Raw genomic sequence first — 16,888 nt, forward strand, 5'->3', positions numbered from 1 at the left:
TAAAATTCCTTACTATGACTGTATTACTGTTGATCTCTCCCTTAAAGTTCACCAAGACTTTCTTTATATCTTTAGGTGCTCCTATATTGCATACCCTCATCCCTTGCTATTTTCTAAACATTTCTGTTTTATTTTGTGCTGCTCTCTAAAACTTAAGAAATACAAAATCAAATTCAAGTTTATTAAAGATTAATCTCAGTTCTTCATACATGTGCCTGTAGTTTCATTATCATTCCAATTCTAGTAGTTAGAAGTCACATCACAATGTACTTGCTAAGGCAAAGTAGTAGTATATAAGTGATCTAACTTCTCTGAAGTAAACTATCAATAGTGAAAATTTATATTGTAATACCTCTGATCTAAAGGTGTATGTCTGACCTTGGAGTGATAAGACAGAACATGTTTATTATGCTTTTACCAGGATCCCAATCGTCTGTACTATGAACCAGCTGAGCTGAAGTTATTTGAAAACATAGAGTGTGAATGGCCATTGTTCTGGACTTACTTTATCCTTGATGGAGTCTTCACTGGCAATGCAGAACAGGTAACGCAGTGGAGAAAGAGCTTTTTCGCACAATGTTCTTATGTCTTTCTCTTTGAGTTAGTGGTTTTGCCAACCCTGTGCCCAAATGGAAATCTTCCTTAATAAAGAGGAAATAGAGCTGTCTTTTAGAGACTAATAGTTGAGGGCACGAAATTTTAGGATTTGGAAGGCTTGGATATTGCCACCACTTAGACTTTGCTTTTAACAGATATAGAAAGCAAAATAGAAAGCCCTGTCTAGTTGCCACAGTCATTACTGGTACTAAGATTTACTTCTTGACTTTGTATATATTTTTAAAAATAAATCTTAGATATGTTGTTCTCACTTTAGCCAAGTAACAATAATAATAATAAAACAACATTCCACTCATACCTGTCCTCACCCCCCAAAACACAGTCATTGCTTTTTTTAGCTACATGAATAAACTATTTTAGAAACCATCACTGGAAAACAGTGAGATTGACAAACTAAGTCAAGTAAGTTTAGTGTTAGGAATTCTACAATTGGCTATGGGCTAAACTTGGACACAAATCCAACGCAGTTGGAAGTCACTTATACTTGGCTATGTAAAATACAATTTTGGTAGGGTTATACTAAAGTTTCAGGGGCCAGCCCTGTCTGGTGTGGCTCAGTGAACTGAGTGCCAGCCTGTAAACCAAAAAGTTGCCGGTTCAGTTCCTAGTCAGGGCACATGCCTGGGTTGCAGGCCACATCCCTGGTTGGGGGTGCAACCAACTGATGTTTCTCTTTCTCTCTGTGTTTCTCCCTTCCCCTCTCTTTAAAAACAAAAAAATAAATAAATCTAAAAAATTATTTTAAAAATTAAAAAAATAAAGTTTCAGGGGCCACAAGTGCCCTTTACTCTAAATTTTACTAAATTATAAAGTATCCATTTTGAACAGGCAAATATAAGCAATAATAAAAATAACCTGCCCTATTTTCATCATCCTGATTTTATTCTAGCATTTTTCTCAGTCCTCAAATTCTACGAAATTGTTTATCAAAAACTTTGGTTGCTCAAAAAAAGATCCATTTATCAAATATACCTACTAAGTATAAAGTACATTTAGGTTATTTGAACATGGGAGCAAGAACAGGTTGGAAAGACCTGAAAAATTTCATATATATATATATATATATATATATGCGCTTTACTACTGATCATAGAGTAATCCAAGTGTTGTCATTGACTTCAGTTTCTCTGTGTACACAATGAGAATAACTTCTCTAAAATTTTTTGAATTTTACAGGTAAAGACAAGTTGTAAGTGGAAGTTAGAATCAGTTAAGCTATAATGAGACATATGTTTCTTAAAAATCACCATGCTCTACATATTTGAAAAATAAAAAATATGGGGATTATGGGAAAATAAGGTTGAGGCACATTTATAAAATTGGTCAGAAGTACATACAAAATGATAGGACCCTAATAAAAATAGTATCACAGCTTTATACAAGTTAAATGTTTAAGAAATACAATAAATATGACCCTTATACCTTGAAAAGACATGAAATTTGCTTGTGGATATGTGCACCTACATTTCTACCAGCTTATGCTGGCTCCCAAGCCAACCACCTTGTGTGCCAGAGGAAGAGAACAAAAGACAGCTAGCAAAAGAGAGGAAATATAAAAAGAACATAGAACAAAGAGGAAGACTAAAAATAGACTGAGAAGAAAGACGGGGGATTGAAGAGAAAGGAAAGCACAGAGCCATTCAGCCAGGGTGGCCAGGAGAAAAGAGTAGCTCAGGAGTTATGAAGTGATGGAAAGGGGGTTATCTGAAATCAGGTGGAAAGTTGTAACACCACAGACAAATGGTGTTGTTCATTAACTTCTTGAGGTATGTGTACATACATGTTTTCTATTATCTTTATTACTCAGTTCAGCTAAATGTGTTCTCAGTTGAAATTGTGCATAAGCATATGTGAAATTCATGTTATGCTGAAATTATTATGTGCTAATATATATGTGCATTGGAACAAATTTCTGTTTTCAAAATAACTGTTATAGAAGAACTGACTGTATTTTTTCTACCATTAATTAAAGTGGTTTTTAAAAAAATTTTATGTATTACTAGTGTACACCAAATTGTTAAACAACAACACAAAAATCAACTTGACCATAACATAAACTTAATTTGGCAGGTAAGATAGAGTTTTAAAAACCAGTGCTTATAGAATGAAGAAACTATCCTTAGGATGGTACATAATGGATAGAAAAAGGGCCGTGGAGGCAGGCTTACTTGGACTCAAATCTGAAGTTAACCTTGCATTTGCTGTGTGATCTTCCACAAATTCATAACCTCCTAGAGCCTTAATTTCCCTGTAAAAGGTTTGTAATTATACCTACCTCCTAGGATGATTATTGAAATAGAATGTATTCAAGCATGCAAAACTCCTAGCATAGTATCTGGCCTCCAATAAGCATTTAGTAACTGCTACGCCCCTTTCTTCTCACTTTTACTAGGTGAGCATGTTCCTTTTTCAATAGAACCTTTGGCTACAGCTCTTCCCTAGATCACCAAAGGGAACTTTCTCTACTTTTTTCCCCTTTCTTATAACTACAGGTTCAAGAATATAGAGAGGCTCTTGAAGAAGTCCTCATCAAGGGCAAAAATGGAGTCCCACTTCTGCCAGAGCTGTACAGTGTTCCCCTTGACAAGGTGAGAAGGACAGTGCCTGAGCATGGAGCTGGGAGAAGATGAGCAGTACCCTGATAGGACTGCCTCATTTAAGTCAAATATTTTTTTCCATCTTCTGATTTTCATATTTTGGAAGTTTGTCTTTAGGTATAGGACAATAAAAGTAGAATTTTGTTCCCTTAAAAATAAGTGCTTAAAGCAGCCTCCAGACATTCTTGCACAGCAAGACAAGGGTAAGACCAAATCTTAGGGTAGTAGTTTCAAAGGTGTATACATATCCTCAAAATCACTGTGATTGATACAATAAATATATATGGCCTTTTTGTATGTCAACCATAACTCAATTTAAGAAAATAAAATTAATTGTTCAGTGATTGATTTTCTAAAAAGACCAAAACTTAACTTGGAGAATGATATGAAGATCAGTAGATGGAACCAGAGTGATGTTCTCTGTGAACTTTCAGGATTTGATAATTCCTTGCTTTGAGGCCAGAAATCTGGGATAGTTTGAGTAGCAGTCTTGGAAAAAAGTATATCTCCATTTTTCCAAAGTGCCACTGGGGAGTACCATTGTTTTTCTTCTCCATTGCAAAAGAATATTAGCCATGGGAGAGATGCAGTCTTCCATTCTGGTGGGGATGGGGTGGGGGGAATAAGCTCCTAGCAATATCAACAGCATTACCAGAGAGCTTGATAGAAATGCAGATTTCAGGCCTTTCCCCACATCTACTCAGTCAGAATCTGCCTTTGGATAAGATCCTTTGGTGATTTGTTTGTCACATATAGTGAGAGGAGTACTGCCCTAGACTGCAGTCATAGTATTTAACTGTCAATGCATTGCATATGTAACTGTTTTAGAGGGTATGAGTCACAACCCAGACTGCGCCTTTTTGTTGCCTAGTATCTTAAACCTTCTATTATCCTTCATGTGGTCTCTTTATATCTTTTCTTTCAGGTTGATGAAGAATATCAAAATCCTCACACTGTGGACCGAGTACCCATGGGCAAGTTGCCTCATATGTGGGGTCAGTCTCTGTACATTTTAGGAAATTTGATGGCAGAGGTAAGGGGAAATGTCAGGGCTCTTTTTCTGTTTAGTCACCATAGTAATCAGATTTGTGAGTAGCTCATTGAATCTTTTGCCTTTTGTATTCTGCTTTAATTATAGATTTTTCTCCAGGTCCTTAGAGTGGGAGCATGACCAGCCCTTGATATAAATCTTTCCCCCCAGCAACCAAATCCCTCATGCTGCCCAGGGCTTCCCACATTGGCATTGTATCTACAGCTGCCCCAAGATCAGCCCCTAGATCTTTCACTTTCAAAATGCCCCCTAGCGCCTTTCCTGGTGACTCATGAATGCAATAGTGCCTAGACATTGTACCTGACAATGGATTTAAATGCTAACTTCTATAAGCAACATAATGTTTCATTCTTTTAAAAGAGATTTTATTTATTTCTAGACTGAGGGGAAAGGAGAAAGAGAGGCAGAGAAACATCATTGTGTGGTTGCCTCTCACATGTCCCCTCACTGTGGACCTGACCCTCACCCCAGGCATGTGCCCTGACTGGGAATTGAATCAGCAACCCTTTGGTTCACAGGCCAGCACTCAAACCACTGAGCCACAACAGCAAGGGCATGTTTAATTCTTTTTTTAAAAAATATGTGTTATTGATTATGCTATTACAGTTGTCCCATTAACCCCCTTCATTCCCCTCCACCCCGCACACCCTCTCCCACCCACATTCCCCCCTTTAGTTCATGTCCATGTGTTATAAGTTCTTTAGCTTCTACATTTCCCATACTATTCTTGCCCTCCCCCTGTCTATTTTCTACCTACTGTCTATGCTACTTATTCTCCCTACTTTTTCCCCCTCTCTCTTTCCCCCACTCCCCTGTTGCTACCCCTACATGTGATCTCCATTTCTGTGGTCCTGTTCCTGTTCTAGTTGTTTGCTTAGTTTGTTTTGGTTTTAGGTGTGGTTGTTAATAATTGTGAGTTTGCTGTCGTTTTACTATACATGTTTTTTATCTTCTTTTTCTTAGACAAGTCCCTTTAACATTTCATAAAATAAGGGCTTGGTGATGATGAACTCCTTTAACTTGACCTTATCTGAGAAGCACTTTATCTGCCCTTCCATTCTCCATGAAAGCTTTGCTGGATAGAGCAATCTGGGATGTAGGTCCTTGCCTTTCATGACTTGGAATACTTCTTTCTAGCCCCTTCTTGCCTGTAAGGTCTCTTTTGAGAAATCAGCTGACAGTCTGATGGGAACTCCTTTGTAGGTTATTGTCTCCTTATCTCTTGCTGCTTCTAGGAGTCTCTCCTTCACTTTTACCTTGGCTAATGCAATTATGATGTGCCTTGGTGTATTCCTCCTTGGGTCCAACTTCTCTGGAACTCTGAGCTTCCTGGACTTCCTGAAAGTCTGTTTCCTTTGCCAGAATGGGGGAGTTCTCCTTCATTATTTGTTCAAATAAGTTTTCAATTTGTTGCTCTTCCTCTTCCCCTCTGGTACCCCTATAATTTGGATGTTGGAAGATTTAAAGATGTCCTGGAGGTTCCTAAGCTTCTCCTCATTTTTTTGAATTCTTATTTCTTCATTCTTTTCTGATTGGTTGTTTTTTTCTTCCTTCTGGTCCACTCCATTGATGTGAGACCCAGCTTTCTTTCCATCACTATTGGTTCCCTGTGCATTTTCTTCATTTCACTTATAGCATTCATTTTTTCATCTAATTTGCGACCAAAATCAACCAATTCTGTGAGCATCCTGATCACCAGTGTTTTGAACTGTGCATCTGATAGGTTGGCTATCTCTCAGTTGCTTAAAAGGATTGGTTCTGGGGCTTTCATTTCTTTTTCTGTTTGAGCCATCTTTTTTTTGGGGGGGGGGCGTCTGGTCACACCTGTTACGTATGAGGGGCAGAGCCTTAGGTGTTCACCAGGGCAGGGCAACCCAGTGGCTGGGTTGTGATGCTGTATGTGGGGGTGGGGTCCAAGAGGGGACAGTGGCACTTGCTCTTCTCTCCGTGGACTTCAGTGCCTTCCGCCGCTTCCCCCAAGCAACCTGGACCTTTCTGGTGCTGATTCCTGTGTGGGTGGGCTTGTGCACCCCATAGGTCTTTCCAACGACCTCTCCTGTGAGGGTGGGAGTCTCTCCCTGTGCCACAACCCCCACAGGTGTTTTTCAATCAGTGCCCCAAGGCTCTATTTCCCAGTGCTGGGACCCTGGGTTGCATGCAGTGCCTTGCCTCACAATCGCCGCCTCGCTGGGTCTGCCGGTTGCCACCCCTTGGCCAGGTCTGCCAGCCACTGCGTATGTGCCCAGGATCCACCCGCTGCAGTCTTACACACCTGTTCCCAACGTTCTTCGTGCCACAAGACCCCTCTCTGCCCAGCTGCCCAACTCCACCCCTCCTACCAGTCTGGATGAGTGTGTCTATTTTAACTCCTAGGTTGTCCAACTTCCATACAGTTCAATTTTCTGTCAGTTCTGGTGGTTATTCTGTTTCTAAATTGTTGTTGTCCCTATCTTGGTTGTGTGAGGAGGCACTGTGTGTCTACCTATGCCTCCATCTTGGCTGGAAGTTGCGTGTTTCATTGTTTAAGTGAATAAACTGATAAGGTAATTTTAGTCACCATGAACAATAGTACCACCACAGTTATTTATTTATTTATTTATTTATTTATTTATTTTGTAAGGGGCTCTTTATATGTTTCATATATTAAATTCTGTTGAGATAGCTCTTAATGTGGCACTCAGGAATTTCTGTCCAGCTTATTTGTGACATTTTGGGCATATAGGAAGGGTTGTTTTTCTCAAAGTGTTCCAGATTTACTGACAAATATACTTCCACATTATAGGTTATTATGGTAATCTATAACCGGGCTCCTAGAGGATCTAGGATGGGACTTAGCTATCCTTTCTGACCCAGACTCCTTGATCTGTTTATATATGATGACTTTCTGCAACTATTTTTATTTGTTTTGTTTTATTTTGTTTTTCTCAGTTCTGTTGAGATATAATTGACATGAATCACTATGAGTTTCAGGATACAGTAATATTAACCAATGGTTGTTGGCACCAATTCAGTGCTAACAGGAATCCCCAATTTGGGGTGTGGTGAAGAGAGAAATTCTGGCCCTGGCTGGTGTGACTCAGTGGGTTGAGTGTTAGACTGTGAAGCAGAGGGTCACTGGTTTGATTCCCAGTCAGAGCACATGCCTGAATTGCAGGCCAGGTCCCCCATGGGGGGCACTTGAGGGGCAATGGCACACTGATGTTTCTCTTGCTCTCTATCTCCTTCCCTTCCCCTCTCTATAAAGAAATAAATAAAATGTTTAGGAAAAAAAGAAAAATTCTTTGCAGTGCAAACACCTCAATTGTGATACAGCACAGCTGTGAAAACAGTACAACTATGGAACAGCTCAATAGTGTTACAGTTCAGTTATGGAGTAGCAAGGCGGGAGGGCAGCAGGGCTGTGGGGGAGGCCCCTCTCCTACTAGTGGCTGCTTAGCTCTGAACTTTCTGTTTTGCTACTCTCCACACCAGTCTGCTTTGCCCTACCCTGCTCTCTATGCTCTTCTATGCTCTGGCCCAGTCTTCTATGCTTTTCTGTGTTTCATCTGTACTGTTTCAGCTCAGCCAGGGAAACACAGTCTTCAGTCTTCTGTGGAAAGGGAAAATGCACTGTATGAAACAGAAGGGAGTGACTTACGAGAGAACTCCACATCCCTGGTCCCTGAGTGGTCTATCCTCATGCAAATCCTGACAGTTTGATTGGTCCAAAAGGCACTGTCCCAATTGGTCAGAATGGAGCCACTCTAATTGGTCAGTGAAGATGCTGATGGAGATATAGCTGCAAAACTCTGATTGGATGGGGAAAACCTTAGTCCTATTGGTTGAAATAGGATTCCAGGAACTCCTGTATAAGGGCTGGCTCAGATGGCAGAAACACAATGCAAGCAGGCAGTTCAGTGCAGGATTCTCTTTGAAGTGTGAGAGGTCCTGTTTAGAAACAGCTGCTAGACTCTGCTTTTAAATTTGAGTCCAGTTAGCCACCAGGAGCCATTTTTGGTAGGTATCTTTTTTCTCTGGGTCCATAAGCATAAAAGTTTGATTATCTGTAGTTGACATCAATATGGATGTAGTGATAAGGGCAGAACGATTTGTTTAAAGTAATACTTCCCTGCCCTAGGCAGTGTGGCTCAGTTGGTTGGAGTATCCTCCCATAAACTGAAAGATCACAGGTTCAATTCCTGGTCAGGGTACATGCCTAGATTGCGGGTTTGGGCCCTGGTTTGGGCATGTATGAGAGGTAACTGATGGGTTTCTCTTGAGCATTGATGTTTCTCTCGCTCACTTTTCCTCCTTTCTCCTCTCTCTAAAATGAATAAGCATATCCTCAGGTGAGGATTAAAAAGGCAATTAAAAAAATAAAGGAATACTTCCCTGGTGACTTTCTCATTCAATTAGAATAAATTAAATGGAATGAAAAAAGGAGATGAATAGTTTTCTTAAAGGCAGAATGAGTGAGTTCATCCCATTTCCTCAAGGACAGAAACTCAAATCAAGTCAAAAGATATCTACAGAGCAGAAATTATAGCAAATACATGAATAAATGAGAATTAATGGGACTAATGAGTTACAATATTGATAAGAAGCTTTGTGGTCTGATTGTCCGATCATGTACATCCAGAGAAGGTAGAGGTAGACCTAGAAAGCTTTCTGTTTACATTTATACCCTATCTATTAAAAAAAAAGGATTTGTGGCAGCCACTAGAAATTAACTCCACATAAAATTCATGTGGACATGAATTCAGGAGTTCAAACATTTTCATACAATGAAGGTATGAAGGTATTTGTTTCCTTTTTATGCTTGCCTTTTATATGTTATGGTACAGGATATAGTACTGGTATATTGTTTCTCCTCAAAAATTAGCTTTTTGAGGTATAATAATTTGTTTTTTTATGTTTTTTATTTAGGGATTTTTAGCTCCTGGAGAAATTGATCCCCTGAATCGTAGGTTTTCAACTGTACCAAAGCCAGATGTTGTGGTTCAAGGTATGTATGTATTCTTATCCCCAGCAACAGAAACTGTATATTAAAGATCTGATTTGGCCAATAAATGATGACTTCATTCTTCATCATGTATTTTGCTAGACTTCAAAAAGTATATAATGAACTTGGTTCTGTTTGGTTTCAAAATTGTTATCTTAATTATGAATAATTGTTTAATAAATGACACTCTTATTGTTTTGTTATTTGACACACTTTAAAAAAATCAACGTGTATTTATTCACCTAATTAACTGAGTAAGACAACAGCAAAGTTAATCTATAATGAGACTCTCTTCACTCTTGCCTAGTATGTGGTAATATTCTATTATTGGTCTTCTTTTATTCATTAAATTATATATCACTAATGATTTTAGTTTTCTAGAAAAAGATGGTTCCAAATACAATTTGTAAATAAATTTATTTAAAAATACTTTACTACTGTCCTAGTCAGTGTGGCTCAGTTAGTTAGAGTGTCATCCCATAAACTGAAAGGTCACAGGTTTGATTCCCAGTCAGGACACATGCATGTGTTATGTGCTCAGACCATGAGCAGGTCAGGGCATGTATGAGAGGCAACCGATTAATGTTTTTCACATAGATGTTTCTCTGTCTCTCTTTCTCTCTTCCTCCCTTCTCCTTTCTCTAAAGTCAATAAAAATGTCCTCAGGTGAGGATAAAAAAATACTATGTTAGTAATTGAAAAATTAAAATAATTGAAAGTACCAATTTTCATCTATTAAAAAATACAGCATTCAATGAAGTAACAGTATAGGAAAATTAGTAATCCTTTGCATTATAACTTCACGCAGTCTTTCAAAAAAGTATTTTGGTCATATTTATTATAAGAAGCCAAATTTTTTTTTATATCTTTGGGCATAGTAATTCTACTTACTGTATTTCTATCCTAAAGAAATAATCCAAAATGTGGGAAAAGCCACATGTTCATGAAAATATTTATTTTAGCTTATTTTAAACTGATAAAATTGAAAACCACCTAAATGTCCAACATAAGCTGTATTGTTTTCTATCAAAAAATTGCAATCCCAATGCCAAGGAAGAAAATGTTACAATATTAAGAATTAAAGGGAAGAAAACAGAGTCATTTTTTTCCTTCCACTTTTAATGAGTTGTCATTTGTACTTCCTTTAAGGCCGAATACTTTGATTCTTTATTACTAAGATAATATTTTTTAAATTTCATTTTTATTGTTGACACTATTACAAATGTCCCCATTACTCACCTACCTTTGCCCATATCCACCCAGCCCCCAGCCCCCTTCCCTCTGGCCATCCCCACACTGTTGTCTGTGCCTGTGGGTCATGTATGTATGTTCTTTGGCTGATCCCTTCCCCTTGTTTCATCCAGTGCCCCTCCCCTTTGACAGCTGTCAGTCTGTTCCATGTGTCCATGTCTCTGTTTCTGTTTTTTCAGTCTATTTTGTTCATTAGATTCCACATATGAGTGAGACCATATGGTATTTGTCTTTCTCTGAGTAGCTTATTTAACTTAGCATAATAATCTCTTGGTCCATCCATGCTGTTATAAAAGGTAAGAGTTGACTTTTAAGCACTACCTGCTTCTGGAAACAACCCCCCCCCCCCCGCCATCATCATGATATTATAGTCTCCTGATTATCTCTGCTTTCTTCCTGAACATTCAGTCATATATTCTGTTTTTCTGTGTTTACACCCTTTGTTAGTTTTCTAGGATTACCTCCTTCATAATAAAGTTGCTTATATGGCTCCAACTATTGCCTCTTTGGAGAGTACTCCAAACCTTTACTTTTTGTTTCTAACAGTCATAACAAATTTGGAGTTATCTACTCTGTACAAAATACTGGGCTAAGTTCTATAAAGGTATTAAGAATACTAGTCCCAATACCTGTAAAATATCTTTACCACTGTAACTTCAAATGTAAGCCTGATCTCTTTCTGTCTCCACCCCATCATTTTACCTCTCCCAAGAAAAGCATACATTTCCACCTTCCTTATGTGTCAATGACTTCGCTATTATCCTAGTCTCCTAGAGTAGAAAGCTCGAGGTGATTTTTGACTCTCCAAAAACATGATCCAACATGGTACTAAGTCCTGTTGTGACACTCCTCTGAAAGGTCTCCAGTTACTTGACTTTGTGGTTGGTCATATATAGAAAATAATCCTATGTACTTTCTAAACCTTCTTATACTTGACATGCTATGTGGTCATTTGGGTAGCCTTTGTTTATCAATGTATATAGCAAACATAATACAAAAGACTATTCCTCTTCCCCTCCCATGAGAAAGCTTATTCTCCTTTGAGGCTTATGCCACCTGGCTATATTGATCTCCCGGTTTAATTCATTCACTGAAGAGTTTGATGCTTGGCTCCCAGCCTTCTTCTTCCCTAGCTCCTGCCATAGTGCTAGATTTCAGCATTGAAGTAAGTGCCCTCAAATATTTTAGCTTCAAATTTCTTTGATATACATAACCCTAGTAGTCTTTCCTTCTACCTCTACTTTAGCCACTCACTTTGAAGAGCAAGGACCAAACTTTAGAACCACCTCAGATATCTTCCATTTCAAAAAATCTCAGTCTCTGGTCACAGCTGCATACTGTTTTGCTTTTTTTCCCATTAAACTTGTGTCTATTTTCTCATAGTCTGCCCTTCCCTACTTCTTGGTTGACCATATAAAAATATCTTAATCACCAGTGTACCATACTTCTACTACACCCACCAGAAAAGTCATAGCTCCAGATGAATCTGACAGTCTGCATTTTCTGATCCTATATCTGGCCTGCTGAAATCTACTGGAAAAAAAAATCACACAAATGAGCAGAGTGGTAGCACTGTAAATTCATGGTCTCCAGCTCAGCTAGATCCACAATACTTCCTGTTAGTCTTTGTTCTTATCATTAGCCAGCATTTTCATTCCACTCAACCAGTATTCCAAAACCTTCTTTGCTTTAAACACCATCCCTTGATTTCAGCCTCATTTTTGGCCCATTACTACATACTGGATAATTTTAATATTCTGATCTTTGTCAGTTTCCCAATGCCCCATCACAATCTTATATGTTCACCCATCTTTGCCACCTTTTCTCCAGTCTCAGAAAAGATGTTTCTTCTCTTCCAGGCCAAATTTTCCTTTTGGTGCTTGATTCTATTCTCTTTTTTAGCCTTCCTAGAATCCTACTCTTTCCTTTAATCTTCAAACTCTTTCTGTGTTGGTTCTGTTTTTTAGTCTATTGACATGTTCATCTTCCTCTAGTTATCCTATCCTTCCTTTTTCATCCAAACTTCCCTTTCTTTATATTTCATTCATTCTGGAGTTCTTTATAGTCTAACTCATTGTTCCTTGGAAAATTCTTTTGCTTAAGTTATTACCAAACTCAATAGGTAGTGTTCTATCCATGTTATAATAGTGGATCTCTCTGTTTCATTTATCATTTATAACTGGAAACTCTTAACTGTTGTGTGGTAACCATACTTTCTTAGATCTCCTCCAACCTAAATTTTGCACTTTTTTTTGTCTTATTCTGAGCTTCCTTCTTCTCTTTGCCCCCTAACTGTTGGTCTCCCTAGGAGCTCTGTCTGTATCACACTGTTCTTATTTAGAATATTTGTTCTTGTCCCTCAGGCTCTTCCTATTTCAAACTTTTTTCCTTTTTCTACATCCTTGCTTCTTTCCTCTCAGGAGATTACCTTATCTCCTGTAACAGAAAATATAAGCCATTGGACAAAGCCCCCTCACTCTTGCCCCCAGACTTTTCTTTATTTTTTTCATTTCTTATATGTTGAAATTTCTTGTGGTTGTATTCTAGGTCCTCTTCTTCTCTATATATTCTTGACCCATCTCACCTCTTTCTATGCTACTGCTCTGTAATCTAGATCACTGTCCTTTAAGACAGCTCCACTTGGTTGTCTCACATGTACTTTAAACTCAACATATAAGCGAGGACCCCAAAAACCCAGAATTATCTTCTAGGGGGCAGGTCCCTTGTAGAACAGGCTTCACCTGCTAGGTGAGTGTTCTAGGAACCCGTCTCTATCAGTGTACTGGCAGGCATTGTTGTAAGAGTTTGTGTTTGGCTTCAGTGAATTTTTTTTGAAGACTTTCAATACATTTGCCCACTTCATGATGGGTGATTTACGAGTGCACTGCCCACACCATGCTGAGTGTTCAGTAGTTTCTGACCAAAAAGGCATGACTCCTGTTCCTCACCCTCCCTAGTTACCTGACCTTGTCCTAAGTGACTTGTTTCTGTTTCCCTGGATGAAAAAGTCTTCAAAGAAAAGCATTTTGCCAGTGTGAAAGGGGCAAAACAAAAAAACAGCAGAAGCACTAAAAAGCATCAAAATCAATGAGTTTGAAAACTATCTTGAACAGTGGAAAAAACATCTCGATAGGTGTATCTCATCAAATGGAGAGTACTTTGAAGCTGACTGAACTTTAAACATGTAAGCATAAATATGCAATTTTTTATAAATAAATTCCAGATTTTTGGGGGTCTTCCTTCATATCTGAAATTAATCAGCTACACCCTCCTCTTACTACATCACTCATACCTGCTTTTCTATGTGCCTATGTCATTAGATGGTACAACATTCTCCCAGTTACAAATATAAATGCCTGGGGAGTCATTTTCAGTATCTCTCCCTCTTTCATCCTCTATTTTCAATTACTTTACAAGTCCTGGTTTCTTTTACCTCCTAAATAACTGTGAAATCCATGTAGTTCTCTCCAGTACCAATGGCATGATTCTAATTGAGGTAATCAGCATCTCTCCCTTACATTAGTGCAATAACTTATTAAGTGGTCTCACTGTCTTCAGTCTAGGCCTACTACAGTCTATCAGTTTATTCTGTAATCATCAACATTAACTTGTTCCTTTTAAGATGCAGATATGTATATGTTACTATAGTGATTACAGCTCTGCAGGGGCTTCCCATTGCCAACCTCCTTAACGTGGCTTATCAGGCTCTTTTATGATTAGTCCTTGACCCTGTCTCCAGTATCCTTTTGTACCACTGCCCTTTTATACCCCATGCCCCTGCTGTAAGAACTTCTTATCGTTCCTAGATCTGTCTTTTTCTCTGTTGCCCTTGAACCATTGTCTATGCTGTTTCTTCTGTCTGGAACAATTTCTCCCTTACTTTTAGCCTCAACTTTAACAGATTAACTCCTATTCAGCCCTATAGCAGGACACAGTGTCAGTGTCATTTTCTCTACAGATTACATCTATCTTTGTATCCCTAGCATTTATCAATGCCTAGCAAGTTGTACCAAATAAACAGTTTCTATATGTTTCATAAAACATAAAATAAATGAAAAGCTGAGTTATTTGGGTTAAAATTATTCCTAGGGTCCCTGAGTATTATTCAGTTGCCTCTCCTTCAGTCCCCTCCAGTTCTGCTACCAACTGCATTGCCCTCTGCAGACCCCAGAAGCTAATTAAAATTCAGTTTGGAAATCATTACCGAAAATTAAAATAAAAATAATCCTTAAGGTGACACATATGCCTTCCATGATATCTGCCTTTTTAGATTTCTTTTGCCACTGTACAGGGTACTCCATGCTATGGCAATATTGAGGTGTGTGTAGTTCCCCTGTGCCCCTCCTCACAACATACCCACATTTTTTTTCAATTCTATGTTTTATGATCATTCTGGACCTTCTGCCTAAAATGACTTTCTCATCCCTAGTCCCTTTTTTCTCCTGGCTAATTTATTCACTGCTCAAAACTCAGTTTAAATAACCCGTTTGGGAAGCCCTTTCTGAAACCATTCTCTATCAACCTCAGACTAGATAGGTATCACTCTTGGGTGGTCTCGTAATGTTTTGATCATACCTGTATTTATCTAGCAGGTTATTTTAGAATCAGTTTATGTATGTGTCACTTTCATTACACTATGAGCTCCTATGGGAGATAACAATTTATTCATCTCTATATCCCTACTGCCTAGCATAGTGCCTCATACATTTAAATGCTTAGTAAATGTTAATGAATGAATGAATGGATGACCACATGTCTTTCCCTGTACTTTTCTCAGCCCATTATCATTCTTCCTCTGTACATTTTCCCTGTAGAATCTTTTTCCTTTTCATGTTTCCAATAAAGTCAATAATTTTTAAAAAGAAGTAATTGAAATGGTGTTCTATCCAGAGACCTCTATAATCACCATATCCTGAGCATGCTGTCCCAGACCACAGCAATGCAATACCGTGATGTTCCCGAGCTAGAAAAATACACAAAAGGTAATGGCAAGGGACAGCAAAGTATCAATTTGTTAACTAGTGTTTTACCCAAAAAACTCAACATAAAGAATAATGGTAAACTTCAGTGAACAAAATGGTACCATAATTTTCCCATTAACCCAATCCAACACATATACCAGCACTAGAGGAGTAGGAATAGGGTGCGTGTTTGTCCTTGGTACTTAGTGTCAAGCCTGCTGAGGCCCCACTCAGATTATTGGCTCCCAGTCAGTTATCTGTCTCACAGAGGGAAAGTAAACAAAAGAGTCAGGGAGCCTGCCTGGTCACCACCCTTCTAAGTATGATTATTACTTCAGAGACATGAATATAAGAGGAACAAAATGGAGCTGTCCAGGCTTGGCAGGCTCTGATTCTAGAGAAATATTACCCGTCCCCACACCTCTCCCCAAAACAACTACACACAATTTCAACTATGGTGTCTCAATTCTTTATCCCCAATTTAACTTGCCTTCTACCATTCTCTAGGTATAGAGCAATTCTTATCATTAGTGTGTTCTTTATTACCCTTATAGTCTTAGCCCTGGTCTTAAGGGTCTGGATATGAAAGAGCCTCGGGGAATCAACTTTTGACAAAGCTATAATGCACCTCATGTTGGATTTTTCTTATTTAAACATGGAACCCCAGCTATAAAGATAATGTGGCATTCTCTAGGAACACAGAGATACTTGGCAAAAAAACAGAATGTGATACTCTGGTCATGAGATCTTCTTTCCTTTTTCATTTACATAATATCATCATGTACGTATCATGATGAGTGTTTCATCAAATTTCTCCAATAATCATTAATTTCCTCCCCTTTTCTTTTTCTTCCCTTCAAAAAATAATGTGGCCTGAGATATTTTAGGTTCTTACTGAAATAAAATTATTCTGTTGACCTCATCTTCTTTCTTTCTTACAGTTTCCATTCTAGCTGAGACAGAAGAAATTAAGGCCATTTTAAAGGAAAAAGGAATCACTGTAGAGACTATCGCTGAGGTGTACCCCATCAGAGTACAACCGGCTCGTATTCTAAGCCACATTTATTCCAGCCTAGGTAAGAAGATCGGCCAGCCTGCTAGAATCAAAACATTATTTGATACAAGCTGGGTTATTTCCTTTTTATTTTATCTTGATCTTGTATTGTCTTATTAAACTGGATCTTAGAAAGAATTTAGACTCTTTGGAATCTAAGTTTCTAACACTATATATCCTGAGCAGGCTTGATAATTTTATGCGTGTTTTATGAACTCTTTGGCACATAGGGCATGACTGTCACCAGGCAATATTGTACCTCCATTCCAAGTATGTGCTTAACTAACATGTTCTCCCCTTTCTAGGGACTTACATTTTCATTTCGAATACATGCTAATTTTATACAAAGTAATAGCCAAAGAATTTGTTCTTAGG

The 16,888-nt window shown here is 38.3% G+C and overlaps 1 protein-coding gene across 3 annotated transcripts in view; it reads left to right on the forward strand.

The window, feature by feature from the left end:
• PHKA1 (phosphorylase kinase regulatory subunit alpha 1) overlaps positions 1-16,888 on the forward strand; it is a 129,776-nt gene that overhangs the window by 53,399 nt on the left and 59,489 nt on the right. For all 3 annotated transcript variants that reach the window (XM_036016779.1, XM_036016781.1, XM_036016780.1), the window contains 5 exons: positions 422-544; positions 3,111-3,206; positions 4,141-4,248; positions 9,172-9,250; positions 16,401-16,535. In XM_036016779.1, coding sequence (XP_035872672.1) covers positions 422-544; positions 3,111-3,206; positions 4,141-4,248; positions 9,172-9,250; positions 16,401-16,535 — 541 coding nt within the window. The remainder of the gene's footprint in view (positions 1-421; positions 545-3,110; positions 3,207-4,140; positions 4,249-9,171; positions 9,251-16,400; positions 16,536-16,888) is intronic.

The sequence above is a fragment of the Phyllostomus discolor genome, chromosome X (assembly GCF_004126475.2).
Source record: "Phyllostomus discolor isolate MPI-MPIP mPhyDis1 chromosome X, mPhyDis1.pri.v3, whole genome shotgun sequence".
Taxonomy (NCBI): Eukaryota; Metazoa; Chordata; class Mammalia; order Chiroptera; family Phyllostomidae; genus Phyllostomus; species Phyllostomus discolor.